The sequence below is a fragment of the Corvus kubaryi genome, unplaced genomic scaffold (genome assembly GCF_017639235.1).
Source record: "Corvus kubaryi isolate FWS band 111438036 unplaced genomic scaffold, C.kubaryi_AGA036_p1.0 37385, whole genome shotgun sequence".
In the NCBI taxonomy this organism is placed as follows: Eukaryota; Metazoa; Chordata; class Aves; order Passeriformes; family Corvidae; genus Corvus; species Corvus kubaryi.
In genome coordinates this window covers 15,045,014-15,063,812 of record NW_024581127.1, presented here as the reverse complement: position 1 = coordinate 15,063,812, position 18,799 = coordinate 15,045,014, and the positions used below count along the sequence as shown (strand labels likewise).

Sequence of the window (18,799 nt, the reverse complement as noted above, 5' to 3'; positions counted from 1 at the left end):
TCATATTTCACAAGGAAGGACTATTGCGCATTTATGTGGAAGAACATACTTGAACTTTCCTGTAGTGCTTCCTTGGAGTCTTGAAATGTTTTGCTGATAACATGTAATAGACTTCTGGGAAGATACTGGCAAACACTTTACAAAGTACAATTAAAGCATAAGGATGAAACAAAGTGTGTAAGCTATTGTATGAATTCATAGGGGTGTTTAATTTCAACACAGAGAAAAACTAAAATTATCATTTCATGGTCATAATCATGAAAATAGAAACCATGAGTACTCCACCAAAAAAAACCTGTAAAAAGTAAATAAATCTAGAACTTTGAGCACCAGAAAAAGTACCCATACCTCTGCCAGTGTGAGCTCTATTCTGTATGTTAGGTCAGAGAAGCAATATATTTACAAATTACTCTTTGAGAAAACCCTTGCCTATCACTGCCACCAGTCTTCATCTCCACAGAAAGAAACACTACCTTTTTTTCCTATCTAGTAACACATAAACTTCATGGTTGGCATTTTAACCATTCGTCAAAACATTTGTTGCTCACAAAAAAGAGTATCATGAAAAACATATGAGCCAAGTATCATAGTCCTGATTCAGTTTTCCCCCTTTGTTATATTATTATTTTTATTATGACTCAAACTGTAAGCCTCATTTATATAGGGAGTCTCACTGTGCTAAGTGCCACCCAGACACATAACAAAAATACACTGCTTCCTTCAAATAGATTACAAATTCTCTCTCTTATCTACACATTTTAATCTACAGTGGTGAGAATATTAAGAAAGAAAGGAAAACAAGCAAAATACTCATGAAACAATGATGAAAGAGAAGGCTGAAAACTAAATAGATTTAATGGAAAGCATCTCCTCAACTTCACTGTGTTCTGCAATCAGGTGACAAGTCTAAAGTTCTTGCTCAGGCAAAACTTTCAAACTTTCTAAAACTGTGAATTTTAAGTACTTTCTACATAAAAGAGGGGTGACAGACATATTCTGGGATAAGCCTGTATATTATTAAATGTATTTCTTGATAGCAAGAAGGAACAGGCATTCAACAATTACTTTCTGTAATAAAGACAAAAAACTTGCCAAAAGTTGAAATAAAGACAATTTTTTGGCATTTCGTGATTTAATTAAAAAAAAAAAAGAAATTGCTACTATATCCTGGTGTACCATAAAATACTGATCTCATAGAATGTATGGTTCAAGAGGCACAGGTTATAATAATTCTAAATTAGGATAATTTTTCAATAAGCACTTGGTAAGTACTGGGAACAACACAGTCCTGATTTTAGCACTTCTAAGCCATCTAATATTTGTTCTTGCAATTTTAACATTGGACTCGTAACGTGGCATCTATACTGATGCACAAAAACTCTGCTTTCACTAATCAGCAGCTACAATCTAGAGCAGTATAAACCAAAATGCTTTCATCCGAGCAGCCATCTACTTGTCCTTCATGAAAAAGTAGGCAAGTAAACCACTGAGCCTTCACAGTGTAACAACAGTAATTGTATCACACACCTCAGGAAAGTATTTATCATATGCACTTTCCTCAGATGGTTTTAGAAAAGAAAGCATTCTGCAAAACTGACTGCTGGTTTTTAAATACAGAAAAGTGTGACAAGCAATTTTTATTCATATAATTTTTGAAGGATCTTTCCCTTTAAGTACAAAACAGTATTTCAAAACCTAATATTTAAAACCAAAGTATTCTTTGCTTAATTTACCCAAAATCTTACTTTATTTTTCATTCTCTCAGACTTTGAAGCTACTGAAATAAGACAATAAAACTTAGGAGCTCCTTTAAAATCCCTCTAATAAAAAGCACTAGGATGCATTAAAAGTATCATAAAGTTTGGAAACACATAGGGGTTTTTTCACTTCCTTTTCATCTTACCTGAAGTGTAAGGCACTTAACTGCATTCCACACTATTCCAATAAATTCCTTCATTCTTTCCTCAGGACTTCTGCAGCTTTCAGATGAGTTCAGCATGGTTTTCATAGGGAGTGACAAAGGACGAGATTCTAATGCAAACAAAAAAACTCAGTTACAAAAAGAACATCTAAGTAAATAATATACTTACTGATAGCAAAGAAAAACAGTTACTTTACATTCTAAAAGAGTCTTTCTCTCACTGTGTATATCTCACTATGCACATAATAATAATGTGTCTGTATTAGTTTTAAACTTGTCACTACAACTGTACCGGTTAAGCCTTGTGAGAAATACAAAGCAATAAAATTAAATGCTCCAACTTTTTAAACATGAACTGCTAAGAAAATAATAAGAAGAATGTTTGATTTAAACAAATTAAGACAGTTTTCAAAGTGTGATAACCTATTTGATGATGCAATCGAAATCCAAGGGGTTTTCACATACATTGCTGCCAGTGCCATCTAAAGGTTTCACCTTTCTAAAATTGTAAGAAATTACAGACCACATTAAATAACAGCCTTTAATTTGTTTTCTTTGAAAAATTCCCTTAAAAAACTTGAGCATGCTTCCAAAAAAAGGCATAAAAATTAAACTATTTTCTTACTTTGTCAAATTTTAAGGTAATAAAGTATGAAATATTTCACCAAAATTCAATGTTTTCTAATAAAAAGAGACATTTCCTTAAATCGTTAGTTATTTAATAACATGAACTTGAAAAGATTTTAGATAACACAAACATTAAATTAAATATAAGCACACTAGAACTTCAAAAGAGGACTGTGAGTGGTGTATAGTTCCTTCTGACATGTTTTACAGAATATCCTTCTCCTTGTGTTTTGGGATACCCACCGAATTATTGTCAGCTTATTTAACATTTCTAGTTTTGGCCTACATGTTGTCGAGCTGACAAAACTGCAGGAATAAATTACGAAGACTTCATGACTTAAATTTAAACTAAATTGAAATCAGTGTGTGACAATTTATGTCTACCAATTTTACAGCTAGGAGAAATCTGTGGCGTGAAAATTACAGAAAAATTCTTAAGACAAAATTAGGCTATCAATTGAACTAAGGTAAGCAAAAATGTATGCTCCTTGATATGCATCACCGGTTCTTCAGTAAGGCAATGGAACAGGCGAAGATTTAAAACTGAAACATCTAAGAAGTGAATTTCTGCCAAGAGTATGCAATGTTAATGTCACTGGAAGAATTAATTTGTGCCATTTCCCCCCTCAAGGCTAGAATTCAGTAACATTATCAGAAAAAAATCCCTCAAGAAATAGTATTTTTAATCATCTTAAAGAGAAATGGTCACTTTATTAAACTGATGCAGAATCCAAAGACTCAGAAAGAGAGGTGGTCAAGAGAGTGAAAGAGGATTTTTACGGCTGCAGTATAATTATTTCTCTCAGAGATTCCTGGCTCCAATTATGGATATGTTAGAAGGATAAGGAATGAAAACTGGATCGTGAGAGTGTAAAAAGCATGACATTTCAGGACTGTTTGTTGTCAGCTGTTCTGAAGAGACAAACATGTAAATTGTCCATCTGGAGAAGCAGCGTGCAATAGCTGTTTTATAACATCTCACACAGACAGTTTTATGCCATGCAGTATGTCTTCCATCCACATTATGAATGGATTAAGTTAAAACAAAGAGATTAATCAAGGAATAGCTGCTCTCCTTTAACTTATTACCCCACCTCAATTCACACCATATTCTGTGTAGTCAGGCCCTACACTATACATACACTACAAGGTAAAAATTAGGAACAGCTTGAGCACCAAGAAATATTAAAATAAGAGTCATTGAAGCATAGAACTCTACAACACAAGGGTGGTAAGGGTGAGAATGGCATACGAAGTCACTCTGAGACTCTGGGAATTTCACAGGTAGGATACTTCAGTTCAGGATGAGTAGATAAACACAATGTAAACCTACATATTCTCCAATCCATTCAGCAGGGATTCTCAACATCCTACATCGCTTAACAAGCGCATCCCTCATGAGTGGGATTTAAAGCTAGGTTTTGTTCCAATCTCCCATATTTTATTTGCAGGAAAACAAACAATGCTAATTCTCTCTCAGTTAGTGGAATAGCCAGAAACAATAATCTGTGAATTAAAAATAAAACTAGCTCACTGAAGTACCTCCTGTTTTTCTTCATAAACATGTAATTCAAACTTGCAAAATTCCAGAAATATCCATGATAAAAACCAGCTTCACTATGACCCCTCATGCTCAACCAAGAGATCAAAAAAAAAGAAAGTCTCAAAATCTAAGAGACAGATAAGGAATCATTCAACCATAAATCATAGAAAATAGAAAAGGAATAAAAAGTATATCAGAGTGGAAGGAAGAAACAAGCAACCAAGTAACTCCTGAAGAGAAAAAAAGAAAGTAGTACATTTTTTTTCCTGTACTGTAAATTCCAGAGTTTTGCCTGAAGGGATGCTGGGAAAGAAGTGTCTTAATTCCCTGTCAGGCAAGGACATCAGGAAATGACACTTGCTAAGACACTGTCAGGTGTGGCTACCATGAGTGTTTGGCTAGTCCTCTACAGTAGACATGTAGACTGGATCAGCCTCATCTGTCTCAGTATGAAGGTATTTTCCTAAAATAATTATGCTACTTAGCTACTACTGAACTGAAAACCTCAAAACATTTCCTGGCAATGTAATCAGTCTTGTGTTGAACCCAGGTGCCAGTCAGCAACAGCTAGATAAAACATATGATTTGTATGAAACACTTCCAAATTGATGAGGGGAAAAAAACCACCAGAGCAGGGACTGCTTCAGGTTACACCAGTTGAATTTTTAAGAAAACCAGTGTACAGGAACATTTTAGTCCTTTATTATTTAATTCATATTTTTGCAAACATATACACCACCTCAATCACACAGAAGCTTCCACGCTTACCAATTTCAGAACACATTGATAATGAACAGACTTTTTCAAAAAATAGTACTCATCGAAGGAGCAGTTTTCATAACTCATTTCACAATTTCTGGTTAAAGTACAAAGGGAGTTCCAAGGGGTAATCCTGCAAAATTAATTATTAAAGTAGTCACTTTGTAGGAGATTCCACCAAGCAAGACTTAGAGGTATAAATTCTAGTTAAAGGTGTCTTTCTTATACAGACATGTCTCCTTCTTTGTGTTTTTTTAGCCTACTGGGAATGAGTTCTTTTAGAAGTCTGATCCAGAAAATACGTAAGTTTTGAAAATAAAAATAACTTTTGTGAAAATGACACTACTCTGTGCCATTAATATTCAGTGACTTAAGCAATAGAAAAGGGAAAAGAAAACTTCTGATGTGCGATATGGGACAAATGGACATTTCCTCAAATAATTCAATGCAAAAAAACCCACACATCAGAGACTTCCATTACTGGGTTGAGGACTCCTGATAATCTGTAGTCAGTGATGGTCTCATGCTTTCTTCTCCTTACAGCTAGCAATTAAACTAAAGGGGGGTGCCTTATTCCTGATTTCTATGTGGTACAGGCCTATCAGGTCTCAATCTCTCTGGCACAAGATGGACTCATTTCTCCAGTCCCACTGTGTGCCTCAGATACCTCACGCATTAAGAAGGCAGAAGCTTCTTTCTGGCTGGAAAAGGTTATCCTGCTGCAGGCAAACCCACACTTTCACTGATGCTCAAAAGCTCAGAGCACTCCTGCTTCAGGACAGGTCACAGACAGACACCCAGGCAGCAAGACTCTCTCCTCCATCAGATTTCATGACTGTACCCAAAATGTGTCTGTCCCATGACCTCAGCAAGCTGGGCAAGCTTTCCTTCCAACATCACATCATCTATCATACAGCTTTTCACACACCAGAAGGGAGCTAAGCTGAGGAAAATGCTGGTGCAATCTGACCACAGTTACCGAGAGGCCATGACAGCAAAACACATTAAAGGAAAAAAGCAATCCAAGGAAAGTGCACTCTTACTACATGGCTCTTTTTCTAGAAAGATTTTTCTTCTACTAAAATTGGAAGCAGTCTGCAGAGAGTCAAAGTACTCATTGGGATTTCTTTAGCAGGTACTCAGTTTCATGCATTAGATACGTCTTTCCATAAAAAAACAAAATAAAAAATACTAAAGTGTTTGCAACAAATGCAACACCCTAAGGAACTGATCAAGGGGTCTAAAGGACTAGAAATAAGATCAAAATACAGTGGAGGAGAAAATTCAAACTTTAAAAAACCCCCCAAAAATCAAAATGGCCTACAGATACATATATACATATATACATATATATATATATTTTTTTTTTTTATTACAGACGATGAATTGTTTTCCTCATATGTAAAAAACCCCCAAAATTACTCCCCTAATTAATCCCCAAACAGCCACCACCTTCTAAAGACCTGCAACTTTTTGTAAATCAGCAGGTTTTTGGTTTTGTGTATAATATTAAATAAAAGTAAAAATTCAGTGAAACTTGTTACATAAAAGCTTGTTTGTCCATACATTTGCCTTCCAATTTTCCTCACAAGTCTCTATATTTTTATACTTGCAACACAATAGAACTAAACATATGTGTTTATAAAGATATTTGAAGGCATTACAAATCATCCACACTTTTGTGTAAGTATATATGACAGCCAAAGAAATTCTGTTCCAAATATAATACACTTCCATTAAATAATTTTATTCTGTGATTTAATATTAAAAAATTTTACATATACAAGGAATTGCAAAAGCACAGAGGAATATCTTGTTAAAATACTTCCTATCTTAATGCACTATTTTTCCCACCATTCAATTCCAAAGCAGCAGCTCACTGAAACCATGCTGAGAAGCTCAAACCTGCATTTACCAATATTTTCTGAACCATCAGTACCCTTCAGAAGTCTTTCGCAAATATTCACATTTTATTTTGAGGTGTCTTAAGACAAGTTATTCCCCACACTTCCATTCCTGGATGAATGATACTTGAATTATTCATATAACTGATATTTTTTTCCTAAGAATCGACTATGGTAATTACTTTTTGAAGTTTGCACTCTCCATCAGAATGCTTGAGAATAAAAGCAATACTTAAATGACAGCAGGAAGTCCTTTTAAGCTTATAAAAATATGCAATATATTTGCCAGCATACTGAGTAGTCTTTGCATAAATAATTTCTTTACTGGCCTTTGAGCATTCTTGAATTCTACTTTACTAACACTGCAGATAACACATTACTTTTTATCAAGATAATAACTGAGCCACACAGTCCCTGGCAAAGCATGAGAGTGAGTCCCTTACATGCAGGACAATGGCAGCAGAGAGGTATAATGACTGAATTTGTGTGGTCACCCAATGAGTTAACAGCAGAGTAAGTGTTAAAACACAGAGGCTTTTAACATGTGTCAATAAACAAAGACAAATGTGATATTAATGTTGTGCAACAAGAAAGGATCTTTCTGTGTGAAAGTGTATGTTGGCTAGGGAATGCCTATGGTCAGCATTTTCTCCCACCAAATTTTTAATGATTGCTGCACTGTTTCTGGCAAAAAATACCTATTCGGTTCTGGGAACAAAAATAAAAGAGGACTGACACTTTTGTACAAATCAAAACCAGCCATTCAGAGGCCAAATTGAGCTACCATATTAGTAATTACAAAAATGTGATATTTGTGTGTTCATATCTAATGTCCGCATCTGAATTTATCTTAATATCAGTTACCATTCCAAATACAATTTATACCATGAAGTAAGAATTTCAGCTTTTGGATCTGCAGTAAGTTCTGATAAATGTGGAATTCTGCCTAGTACTCTGCCTTTTTAAAAATACACAAAGTTCCTTAGAATTATAAATATAATTTAAAAATAAACAACCATTTGCTCTCTCTCAACACTGAATTTCTTCATATAGAAAGAATGTTTGATATATGACATTGGCTTTGAGTTACTAACGTTTCTGAAATCCACACAGTGAACTGAAGAAATCATGCCACCATAACAAAAATGTTAAACGTTTTACTAGCTGACAAAACTCAGAACAATTCATTTTCCATATAGATACGTGACTGTCCAGCCATTTAAAACTTTCCATAAATCACCTGTGCCTGGACACCTTCCTTTTAAATAATCCAAGAACTGAAGCCCATTTATAAAAATCCTAGTATTTTCAGGCACCCTAGGTAAATGTGCATCAGATTTAAATTCCTGATTTTACTTATTCCTTCAAGTATTTTACTTAACCTGTTTAGCATCTATTTAATTTCATTCATCTTCCCAAATTAATCATCAGTCATACATTTCATAGTAGGCATGAATAAACGATAATCATTCAGTTCATTGAGCAGAAATAGTGACCTACTAATTCAAATACTTCAGATAATCCATTGATTTCTTACCAGCCAGATTTCCCTCACATTTGCCAGTTTTTTTGCATTCCAACAGCTCATTTTAGCAGGAATCTAACTACATTCTAGTTGTACTTTAAGAAAAACAAAATCAGTAACTGCATCCAGTTTTGCTATGTACAGGTCCTATTCTGCTACACTGAAACTTTTCAGTAGAAACTTTATTAACTTAAGACAAAACTTCAAATAAAAACATCAATTTGTCTGGAATCAGCTGTTCTAAATAAAATAGAGACATGTCTAAATTTAAAGCCTTGTCCCTTCTTCAGTTTTATGTAGAAGTATTTAATAGTGGTTCAGAAATATCCCATGTATACTTTGAAGAAATTTTAAGAATTCAGTAAAGCTTTCAAAATCGAATTACTAGCACTTCCCATAAACCCCAAGAAATTCCAGTTATAGTAAGTATCTAACTTAAGCAACTTAAGTTTTATTATATCTACACTACCAAATGTTAAGAAGTGATTAAAAGGAAGGATGGGGATCTTTCTTTGCCTGGTTTCTTATGGAAAGAAGGCTTATGCAATCCTATATTCTCTGCGAATGCATGCAATTCATTTAGTTGTCCTGTAACTCCTTAGGTATTTGCTGGTCAAATTCAAAAGCATAGTATTTTAAAGATACTGTTTCTACAAGTTCTAGGAAAATAAGTAAGAGGGGTAAACCAGCAAGAAATTGGCAAAAGGAGTGCTGCCCTTATTAGAATTCAGGTGATTTTTACAGAACAGAAAACATAAAGGCTATCTAAGACAAGAGGTCTCAATTTTCTTGCTATTACACCATCCTCCATCTACTTGAAATACAAATAGTGGACTAGGTGTAACAGCATTTTTAAATATTTCAAACTCTTTAATTATTTCTCTGTGAGAACATAATTCCAAAGAACAAAATATGTGTTGCAGACAACAAGAGATTTTTCCAAAATGCAATGCTTTTATATCCTTTATTTCTCTCCATATGCACATACTCTTATGCAAAACATCTACACTTCCTGCAGAAGGAAACAAGGCTGGATTCTCTTCTCAGCTTTGAACTTGGAACTAATACTGAATTTGTAGTGGAATTAAAAGATCAGTTTGCTGTGTGTGAAGTGCAGACCTGGTCTATGAAAAATGTTGCCCCAAACCCACCACTGTTTCATTCTCTTTTGCAAATGCCCTTCCAATCTGTCCACCAGACAATAAAATGGAGCAGTCAGGTGCTAGACATAGCAATGAAAAACATCTGCTTCCTTTTGCAGGCCTAAAGTACACTCATGACAGGGCTGAAACGCAGTCACCACCTGTACCATGAACAAACATCTCACTATTGCATAACAGGGATCAGCAAAATTTTGTTTGACAAGTGTATGTTCAGTCATGGGACAAAGCAGTCAGTTTTCAGATGCTTTCATAAAAGGTTATGGAGCTTACTCCAACCAGAAAGTTCGCGACTTCTTAGAAGATACATTAAATTCCATTTACCTACCTGTTCTCTGGCTGTAAGAAAAGCCAGCTTTCAAGATTCTGAGTGACCTTTTCAACCTCTCTAAAGTAGCCTCCTTCATCAAAGGCATTCTTCATACTAAGAGCATGTGTGAGGCTACTTTCCCACTGTTACTGAAAAATTAGATGCCATAGTCACTGGATTATACCTCATAAGGTAATATTAAATATGTATCTGCAATATCATGGTTACTTCCACCCTGATAAATGTTGGATGTCATGGTAGATGTTAGTGAAATTAAATTTCAGTGTCATGGCTAAAAAAAGACCTCACCAGGAGGCAGTAAAAAATCCAAACTACAAAACCCCCATATTCAATTCCATCTTTGATCATGAAAAATGCTGTATTTTTCAAACAAAATGTGAAAATAATTATAAAAAATTTATAAATATGAATGAAAATTACAGATTATTTTAGTAATGAACAAGCACACATCCTGAATGTGTGAAAACAGACACTTGGGCTTAAATCACTATTCAGTAGTGTGCCCAAGACAGCTTTCAAGGATTGACCTATTCATCTACTGCAGCCCATACTATCTTCCTGCATAAGTATGTTACATATATTACACAATTACACACTTACATAGCAATAATTTTTCCTCTATCGAGACATGAGAGCTCTACCTCTATACACAGCTGTAGGTCTCTGGATCACTAATCATTGAACATGGAACTGCTGAATTGCTGAGAATGGGAGGAAAAGTGGGTGGACAGACAAACAGAAGTAACCTTTTTTTTCAATATTCTTTATCACCTTACTTGTTCACAGCCACATCATACCAGATTTAAACAATATATTCCATTATCTTACTCTGGTTGTGAAGCCACTGTGGTTAAGGAGATTTATAAATAACCACAGTTCGAGACTTAAGAACAGTAACCCTGGATTTTCACAGATGCCATATAGATAGTAGTTTTGCTCTTTTCCCATGCTACATTTTTGGCAAGGTGTCAGCAGCCATTAACTAATAAACTGAACTCAAGATCAACGTTTTAAATAATTTTACAGCTGTGATTACAAACTGCATTAATTTAGTACATAGGGTTGGTTTCCAGCAGTTCTCAAGGGAGTGACTGCTGAGATCATGCTAGACCTGAAAAGAATTAATTCAAAATCACAACCTGAATAGCATGATTTTCAGATAAATCAATCTGCAAAGATCATGCATATGTACACATTATCAATGTAGGATCTCAGTTTTCTGACAACTTAGAACATGTGTAGCTAAAGCCCTGATGATTAATAAAGACGAGTTGTACAAGATCACTGCCTCTTTATCTAGAATGCTTTTGTAGAGTTGGTAACATTAGACATCCTAGATGTATAATCAGTGTGGTATTCCTGTTATAAAAAGGTGACACAAATAATGAAAGAAAACTCAGACAGAAAGTAGGTGAAATTAACAGAGAGGAAATAAATTGAAAGATGGTGGGAGTGAGTGAGCCAGAAAAATTAGAAAGAAGAAGAAGAATCACAGGCACTCTATTTTTAGTTTAATAAACTATGGTCACTCATTCATCATGTTCTAACACATTATACAGCTGTAAAGAAACAAATTTTGAAAGAAAGAATGCACTGAAACTTCTCTGAGAACGGGATCTCACCTTTCACATTTGCATCCAATCTTTTCTAACCTCTGTAACTGGTAGCTTTGTAATCAGAGATCTTTTATTTCAGAGACACAAAATATGTGTTAGCTTCTACTGTCCCCTGAATCTTCCACTACAAAGCCAGTTTTTACAAACCTGGCACGAGGAAACTCTACAGGAAAAGATTCCAACATCACATGAAGTTTCAGGGGACTATACACAGAACAAGCCTGCATGGCACTGCAGCATTACATGACTCTTTTTAATTAAGGGAAATCTGTGTGGTCTACTGAAGCAGACAGCATCTCTTCAATTAATTTAATTACTATACAAGGCGTTTCCTCTTTGACATTAATTTTGTATTTTTAGTCATAATTTTTGCACATAAATATCAAATATTTCTGCTATATTGTACCTGCCATTTTATCTCCAGAGTATAACAAATACATAAACATTTTAAAACACAGGTGTGCTGGGTTTAGGCTGGGGTAGAGTTAATTTTCTTCACGGTGGCTAGTACAGGGCTGTGTTTTGAATTTGTGCTGAACATAGGTTGACAATATAGTGATGTTTTTGCTATTGCTGAGCAGGGCTTACACAGAGCCAAGGCCTTTTCTGCTTTTTGTACTGACACAGTGGCAGGGGACTGGGCTTTTATGGGAGGTTGGGAGGAGACACAGCCAGGACAAGTGAGCCAAACTGACCAAAGGGATGTTCCAGTCCATATGACATCATGCTCAGTAAAGCTGTGAGAAGGTGGAAGGGGAGTGATGGAGTTTGTCTTCCCAAGTCACCATTGCACCTGATGGGGCCCTGCCCTCCTGGAGATGCCTGAAAACCTCCCTGCCCATGGGAAGCAGTGAATTAATTCCTTGTTTTGCTTTGCTTGTGTGTGTGACTTTTGCTTTCTGGATTAAACTGTCTTTATCTCAACCCACGAGTTTTCCAGCTTTTACCCTTCCAAGTCTCTCCACAATCCTATTGCTGGGGGAATGAGCGAGCGGCTGCTTTGCTGGCTGGGGTTAAACCATGACAACAGGCTGACCTTCAACACAGTAGTGTCAGGCACACTGCCTCTTAAAAATAAACCCCCCAGTAGACCCTCTGATATGTATATATAGATTCACTTGAAAAAACAGTGCTTTTTTTCAACAATTTTAAGTTGAAAATTAATGAAACCAAATTCAATAATCTCTTCTTTAGAAGACCGCTTCTAATTCCAAAAAAAGAAAATGCTTAGTCAATGTTCTCTCTTGAGAGAATTAGTATCATCACCTCTCATTTCTATAGTATCAAACTCTATGCTGCAAAATTATTAATAGAGAAGCCAAATATCTACTTAGTTTCGAAAAATCGTCAGCATCTAGGCTAAACTTATTGGATAAATTGAATGAGTAAAGCAAGTGGCAGATAACAAATGAAATCTACAAATGAACTTTTCATTTTTGCAGCAATGTGTGTTGTCAGTAACTGAAAACAGATCTTGATATTGACTTCAAACTAAAAAGGTGAAAGAAGTTAAGATGCACAGAAACCCCTCTTTTGCTTTTATAACATTTTTTAAAATTTATAATTTCATTTTATTATTTCTCATACACACAACCCTGCCCCCAAAAAGAAAAACTGGCATCCATGGCATTTCTAGATTTTGAACAATAATATTTTCTTTTATATTCTGGTGTGATCAGAGAAGATAATACTCAAAGTGAGGAATAACAAACACTAAAGAACTAAAATGGCTACTGCGCTGAGCAGGTACCAGACTGGGACACTAATTTTCAAAATCCAAGTACAAAGCTATTTCTGCAAACTACATGCCTGCTTTTTATAAACTGGTTAAATAAATGAAGAAAAAATAAATCTAGAATCTATTCATGCAAATAGCTGGGTTTGAATGTCAAATGTTCAAAATAACGCAAGTTTTTCTAGTGAATTACACCTTTGTGCTTTGCAGGCACAAGTAGAATTAACATCAAGAAGAAGCAAATCATATAATTTATGATGTTGATAAAGCAGAACAGATGATAAATACTGTTAAAAGAAGAATATGCCTGGTACAGTCATTTCATCACAGGCAAGAATACAGTAAATGCATAGATGAATTGTAAAAATAAATGGATAAATGGTAAAAATGAAGGATATTCATGAATGAAATGGAAGTCGTCGACATTAATCTGCTGTCTTACTACCAGTGACAACATGACAACCCACTAATATTCAGCAAATAGATTTTCTGAGTTAGCCCCTTTTAATCACAAAATAACATTTAACTCGACAATTATTGAACAAGACTGCAATCTTAGTTTCAGCAGACAACATCTTGAAGTGCTTCATGATAATCTGAAAATAAACATCAATGCAAAGGAAAAGAGAATTTGTTCAGTGTATTTCAGAAGGATCACTAAAAGTCTCAGCTGGATAGTAATTTTTTTTGGATGATCACCTACTTTACTACTTGCTGACAGTACCATATGAATAAACACACTAGAAATTTAAAAAAAAAAATCATCTTGATTAGTGATAATGAAGTTTCACTTTAGATTCTTAAGTGGCCAGAAAATACTCCTAAAATAAATAATTTCTTGAACTCCATAAGCAGAAGTGCCAACAAATGCACTTTCTATGGGTGACTGATTTTGAAAACAGTGAACTTTAACTGTTTATGCACAAGTCTTGACTTCCACAGATGCCAGACTTTAAGCAATGTAAACAGACTGACTGAAATTAGAGATTAATCACAGTGTGAAGTCTGACAAAATTATGGACTAAATATCAAGGTGAATAGCAGATATTCTATTGAAAGCAGATCTCCATTATCTCATTTTACAAAATGTGTTATGTGAGACTATAAGGGCCCCAAAGAGAGCCCGAAACAAAAATGAGAATATACATGTATTTGAAAATTATACATTTGATTAGTTTTAATGTTAAAGGTTTTAATTTCTCTAAAGCTGGAAGTTTTTCCACAGTACTTGCACAGCTGACGCTGTTCAGTTGTGGAGGCATGTAAGTGAGGAAGGCTGCAGATGCACAATGGATAGTTTCAATTAAGTGATATACCTGTTACTGTTTTTGTTTTGACAGGACTGCTGGCATACTCAGAGGCTTGATTTGACTGCTGCCTTGCCAAAGGTGCACTTCCAACTGATGCTTCATCCTCTTTCTTTCGAGTTATCGACACACCAAGCGGAACAGCTCCTACAGACTGCTAGAAAAAGAAGCACCTCATGAACCACTAAAAACCAAAACACATTAATATTGAATTATGGCACTGTCAGGAGAAACCTGTTTTAAACGACGTATTTTGAAATGTATAGAAGACAACTTGAAACACTGATTGGAGCACAAATATTTTGAAAACAAATTGAAATGAAATGCTACATTCAGACTTGCACTTGTAGTTCTTTATTTCAGTCCTGTTAGTCTGAGGAAAAGCTCTATGAAAACAAAAAAGTGAAATAAAACTAACTTAGAGTACCATGGTTGTTAGCCAACAAAAAATCATATGAATAAACCTGGCTGATGACTGAAGTAAAATAATTATCTAAATGTTTAATGGAAACTGGAAAATTTTAGCCAGTTATGAAGACCCAAAGGAATTTATTAACCTTCAATAAACTTCAAAATATAGGATGTATGGATATTTCCACATTATTGTGCTTCTTCTAAAAATTTTAAATATAAGATTTAACTGACTGCTACTGATTTTGAATTGTTTTGTCTTTCAAGAATATCAATAAATGAGAAACTGCTCAAAATGGGAAACTGCTATACAAAACTAAAGACATTAAAACCAAGTTTGAAGGACTGCATCCTTATTTTAAGATTAGGAAAGAGTGATGTGTATTAATCCACATGGGTTCTGGAACAAATGAAAAGAGTCTATTGGCTTTGTTGTTACTCTTTCATTAATGCAAGCTAGAAAAGACAAAATTATTAAAAACAATTCGATCTTCCATGTTGCTATACAGTTGGCACTTAACATTTTGCTGTAACATCAGCTGCTATGTAAATTGCAGATGCATCCCAGTTGACAAAAGCCCAATACTTCTACCGCTGATTTTGCAGAGGGTTATCATTTAAAGATGACAAAGTTTTTTTCTAAAGATCAGACATTAGGATTACACGCATCTTAATTTTTGTGTAATTTAATTTTGTTCATATTGGAGTGAAAATGTAATCCATATAACTGCATAATGAGAAACCTCACACATTGCATTAGGAATCTCTGTGGGAAACAAATTCGTGTGAGGCAGGCAATGTGCTTGTAAATTTTCTCCAATAGAAAACAGATCATTGAATCAAGCAGTGTGCAATATGTGCACACATACAAAACCCCAAAACAAACAGAAAAATCACTTAATTGAAGGGGAATGACTTCCAAACGCCTTCACCATTTTCCACTATAAAAGTAAATTAAAATAAGACAATCAACTATTTAATCCTACTCCAGTGAAAACAATCAATTTATATATACAGTGGTATGCAAAGTTAATAGAAAAATACTAATGTCAATGACAAACAGAACTCTCATCTCTCCTCCTCCCTCTATATGTACAGTCATTAACTTTGTCTCCAAAAGCACTAAAAAGCTTTTCTGGAATACAGTAACATGCCACCTTGGCATACCCTCTAGTTATAACACCAACAAAAACCCCCATCAGCTTTGAAAAGACAACCTTTACACCACAGAAATACTTCCCGCTTGCATACAGGGAAAGGATTTGAAGTTTTGTAAACTTTCATCAGACATTTTACACCACTTATTTTCAAAATCTTGCAATTTATCTGATACAACCTTTCATAAGGCATAGCCATCTGCAGCTTTCCCATGACAGCAACTGTTGAGCTGTGATTTGGCAATTCCGGATGTAACATTGCAAGAACACTGACTTGCCAAAGTGAAGCAAGAATTATGGAAGAATGAATGCAGACACTACAGGACAGTACGAAAGACAACAGGATGGAAATACCGCCTGAAGAAGCTGTATCTATTTCTGAACCACTGAAGAAATGGATCAGCAAAATATAATAAGTTACACTACTAGTCAAAGAGTGAAAAACATCAAGGCTATCACAGCCAGATAAAGCTGGAAAAAATTATGACTGAATATTGAGTGCTGATCTGGACAATAAAACAGCTGTTTTATCTTTGCTCACTGAAATCAAGCCTGATGTTGCTGCTGATGACGCCCAGTACAATCTTGTCAGGTTTTTGGCAAAAGATTTCTGGTTAAAAGAATCCAGAAGATGAAAGATCAGTGTTGAACTATATGGAAAAGGATCATCAAGATTTGGGGTTTAGCCACAAACTGATTAGGAAATTGTGGCTTGGGAAATAGCAGATGACAAGAGCCCCACAGCTGTAGGAGAAGATGAATCTGATGGGAAAGGAGACATTGCAGGCTAGTGTTATCATAAGCATTCCATCAAAAATCCAAAATTTTGGAATCCAAAAAGCCAGCAATAAAGTATGTAGTAAAGCTTAAATACACCTACTTGGGATTAAGCTTTATGGTTACTAATTGGTAGTGTTATAGAAGATAAAAAGCATGTAACAAAGTTCTGAAACTACAGCAGCATTTATATGAGGCTGTTTTGTCGACACAAAGTCAAAATCAGATCCTGTTCTAGAATACTGACGGTTCTATCAATGCAAGAATGCAATGCAATTATATACAGAATACTAAAATAATAAAAATGCATGGAATTCAAAATAAGAAAGCTTACTACTTTTCAAATGTAATTATTACAATTAGGTTTTTAAGCAGTGGCTGAAAAACAACAGACAAGCAATCCTTTTCTTAATTTAATTTTTATAGGCACAAATAATCTGACATTACACACCATATTAAGTATGTGTACACAAAACACACACACACTTAAGCATGCAAATAGATCAACAGATACTTTTTTTTTCTTTACTTCATACTATGTGGTCAACTTTAGAAATGATAAAGATCTAAAACCAGAGAAAGGCTTGGAAAAATAATAGCTAAAAAAAAACTTGTCAAAAATACAATGGGCCAAAGTATTTCCCGATTTATGTGGAGACATGCCAGCTAACTAAAGCTAAAATATACTATAAAGAGGACTAATTTGCCTTAGGTGAATTAATATTTTATTTTTCTTGGGACTTTTTGTAATTAAATATTTTATTTCTGAATTATAATTTCCCACAAGTGTGAGACTGAAGAGACTGAAGGCAGATCTAGGAACATGAGATATAAGTTTTACAGAAAACTTGAACAACTGAGCAGACAAGTAACTTTCATTTGAGGGATGCCTATACAGTCACCTCCCTAATATCAAACCAAAGGCAAAAGAATATTCCAAGATAGGAACCTAAATATTATCACTGGCTTGTGAAATGTCAAATTCAAAAGCCTCAGCCCAGACATAGGCTGCTGTCTTTGAGATGGTACTAAACCCAGTTATCCCATATGGTGGATGCTGCATGTACACAGCCCAATGTTTACATGTGCAGGAGCTTGCAACCAGCAAGGAAGAAAAATAAACAAAGTCTTTGGAGTGGGGAGAGAGAGCAGTTCTGCTCAAGATATGGTGTTTATTGAACATCTAAGATCACTTTCATGCAATCACTATCTAGCTCAGAGAAGAATATTTACCCTTGCTTACAGGACTGTCCAAACTGTACCAGAATGAGCTGTGACTGCCAGGAGGATCCACCCTGTGTACCTTGCAGCAAGTTCTAATGACATGAAATTGCAATCACTGCTTGACTACCAAGTTACATCTAAGTGTTCTGATTTCTAAGATTACTAATACACCTAAATTTTTTCAGAGAGTTCAAACAAAGCAAGGCATTAGGCCTAGTTCCCAATTAAAATGAAATGAATTAATAAAATTGCATTAATTAAAGTTAATTGCTAAATAAAAAGACTAGGCTTGCTTAACCCCTGGGGTTCACAAAACCACCTTCTTTCCTGGCAGGTGAACTTGCTAATTCAGATGAAATTCTATGACTGCTTCAGGTATGCATTTCAGGTATTGGGAAAGTGTTCTGCTGAGATAAAAGACTGATCACTGATTAGCTGTAATGTTTCCAAACCTATGCGATGGACTGATGTCAGCCAAGAAACCCCTCATTTTCACCAACTGATGAAAGCATTCCATCACCAGTTTCAAGGGGCCTCTGAAAGCAGAAGATACAAGGTTTGAGTTTCATGTAGCTTTAGTTCTTGAAGCAAGCAGCAACTTCATTTCTGTATCCTTCAGAAACTTAAATGCTTTCCATGGGGTAAGAGGTGACGGAACCTGATAGGGATAAACACGGTGCTTCTGACCTGCAAGCAATACCAGAAATCAAAATCTATTACAATTTGAGAAGTCTCTGCACACCAAGAGGATAATTATGTTTACTGTAGAAACACGCTTGTTTTATCAAAGCCTTTCCAGCTA

General features: G+C 35.1%; 1 protein-coding gene across 5 annotated transcripts in view; it reads right to left on the bottom strand.

Moving 5' to 3' along the window:
• Window positions 1-18,799, bottom strand: part of VPS13B (vacuolar protein sorting 13 homolog B) — a 437,572-nt gene that overhangs the window by 215,799 nt on the left and 202,974 nt on the right. For 4 of the 5 annotated variants that reach the window (XM_042036377.1, XM_042036379.1, XM_042036375.1 and 1 more), the window contains exons 21-22: window positions 14,438-14,585; window positions 1,904-2,031 (exon numbers count right to left, since the gene is read on the bottom strand). In XM_042036377.1, coding sequence (XP_041892311.1) covers window positions 1,904-2,031; window positions 14,438-14,585 — 276 coding nt within the window. The remainder of the gene's footprint in view (window positions 1-1,903; window positions 2,032-14,437; window positions 14,586-18,799) is intronic. The other variant, XM_042036376.1, reaches the window with a different exon arrangement.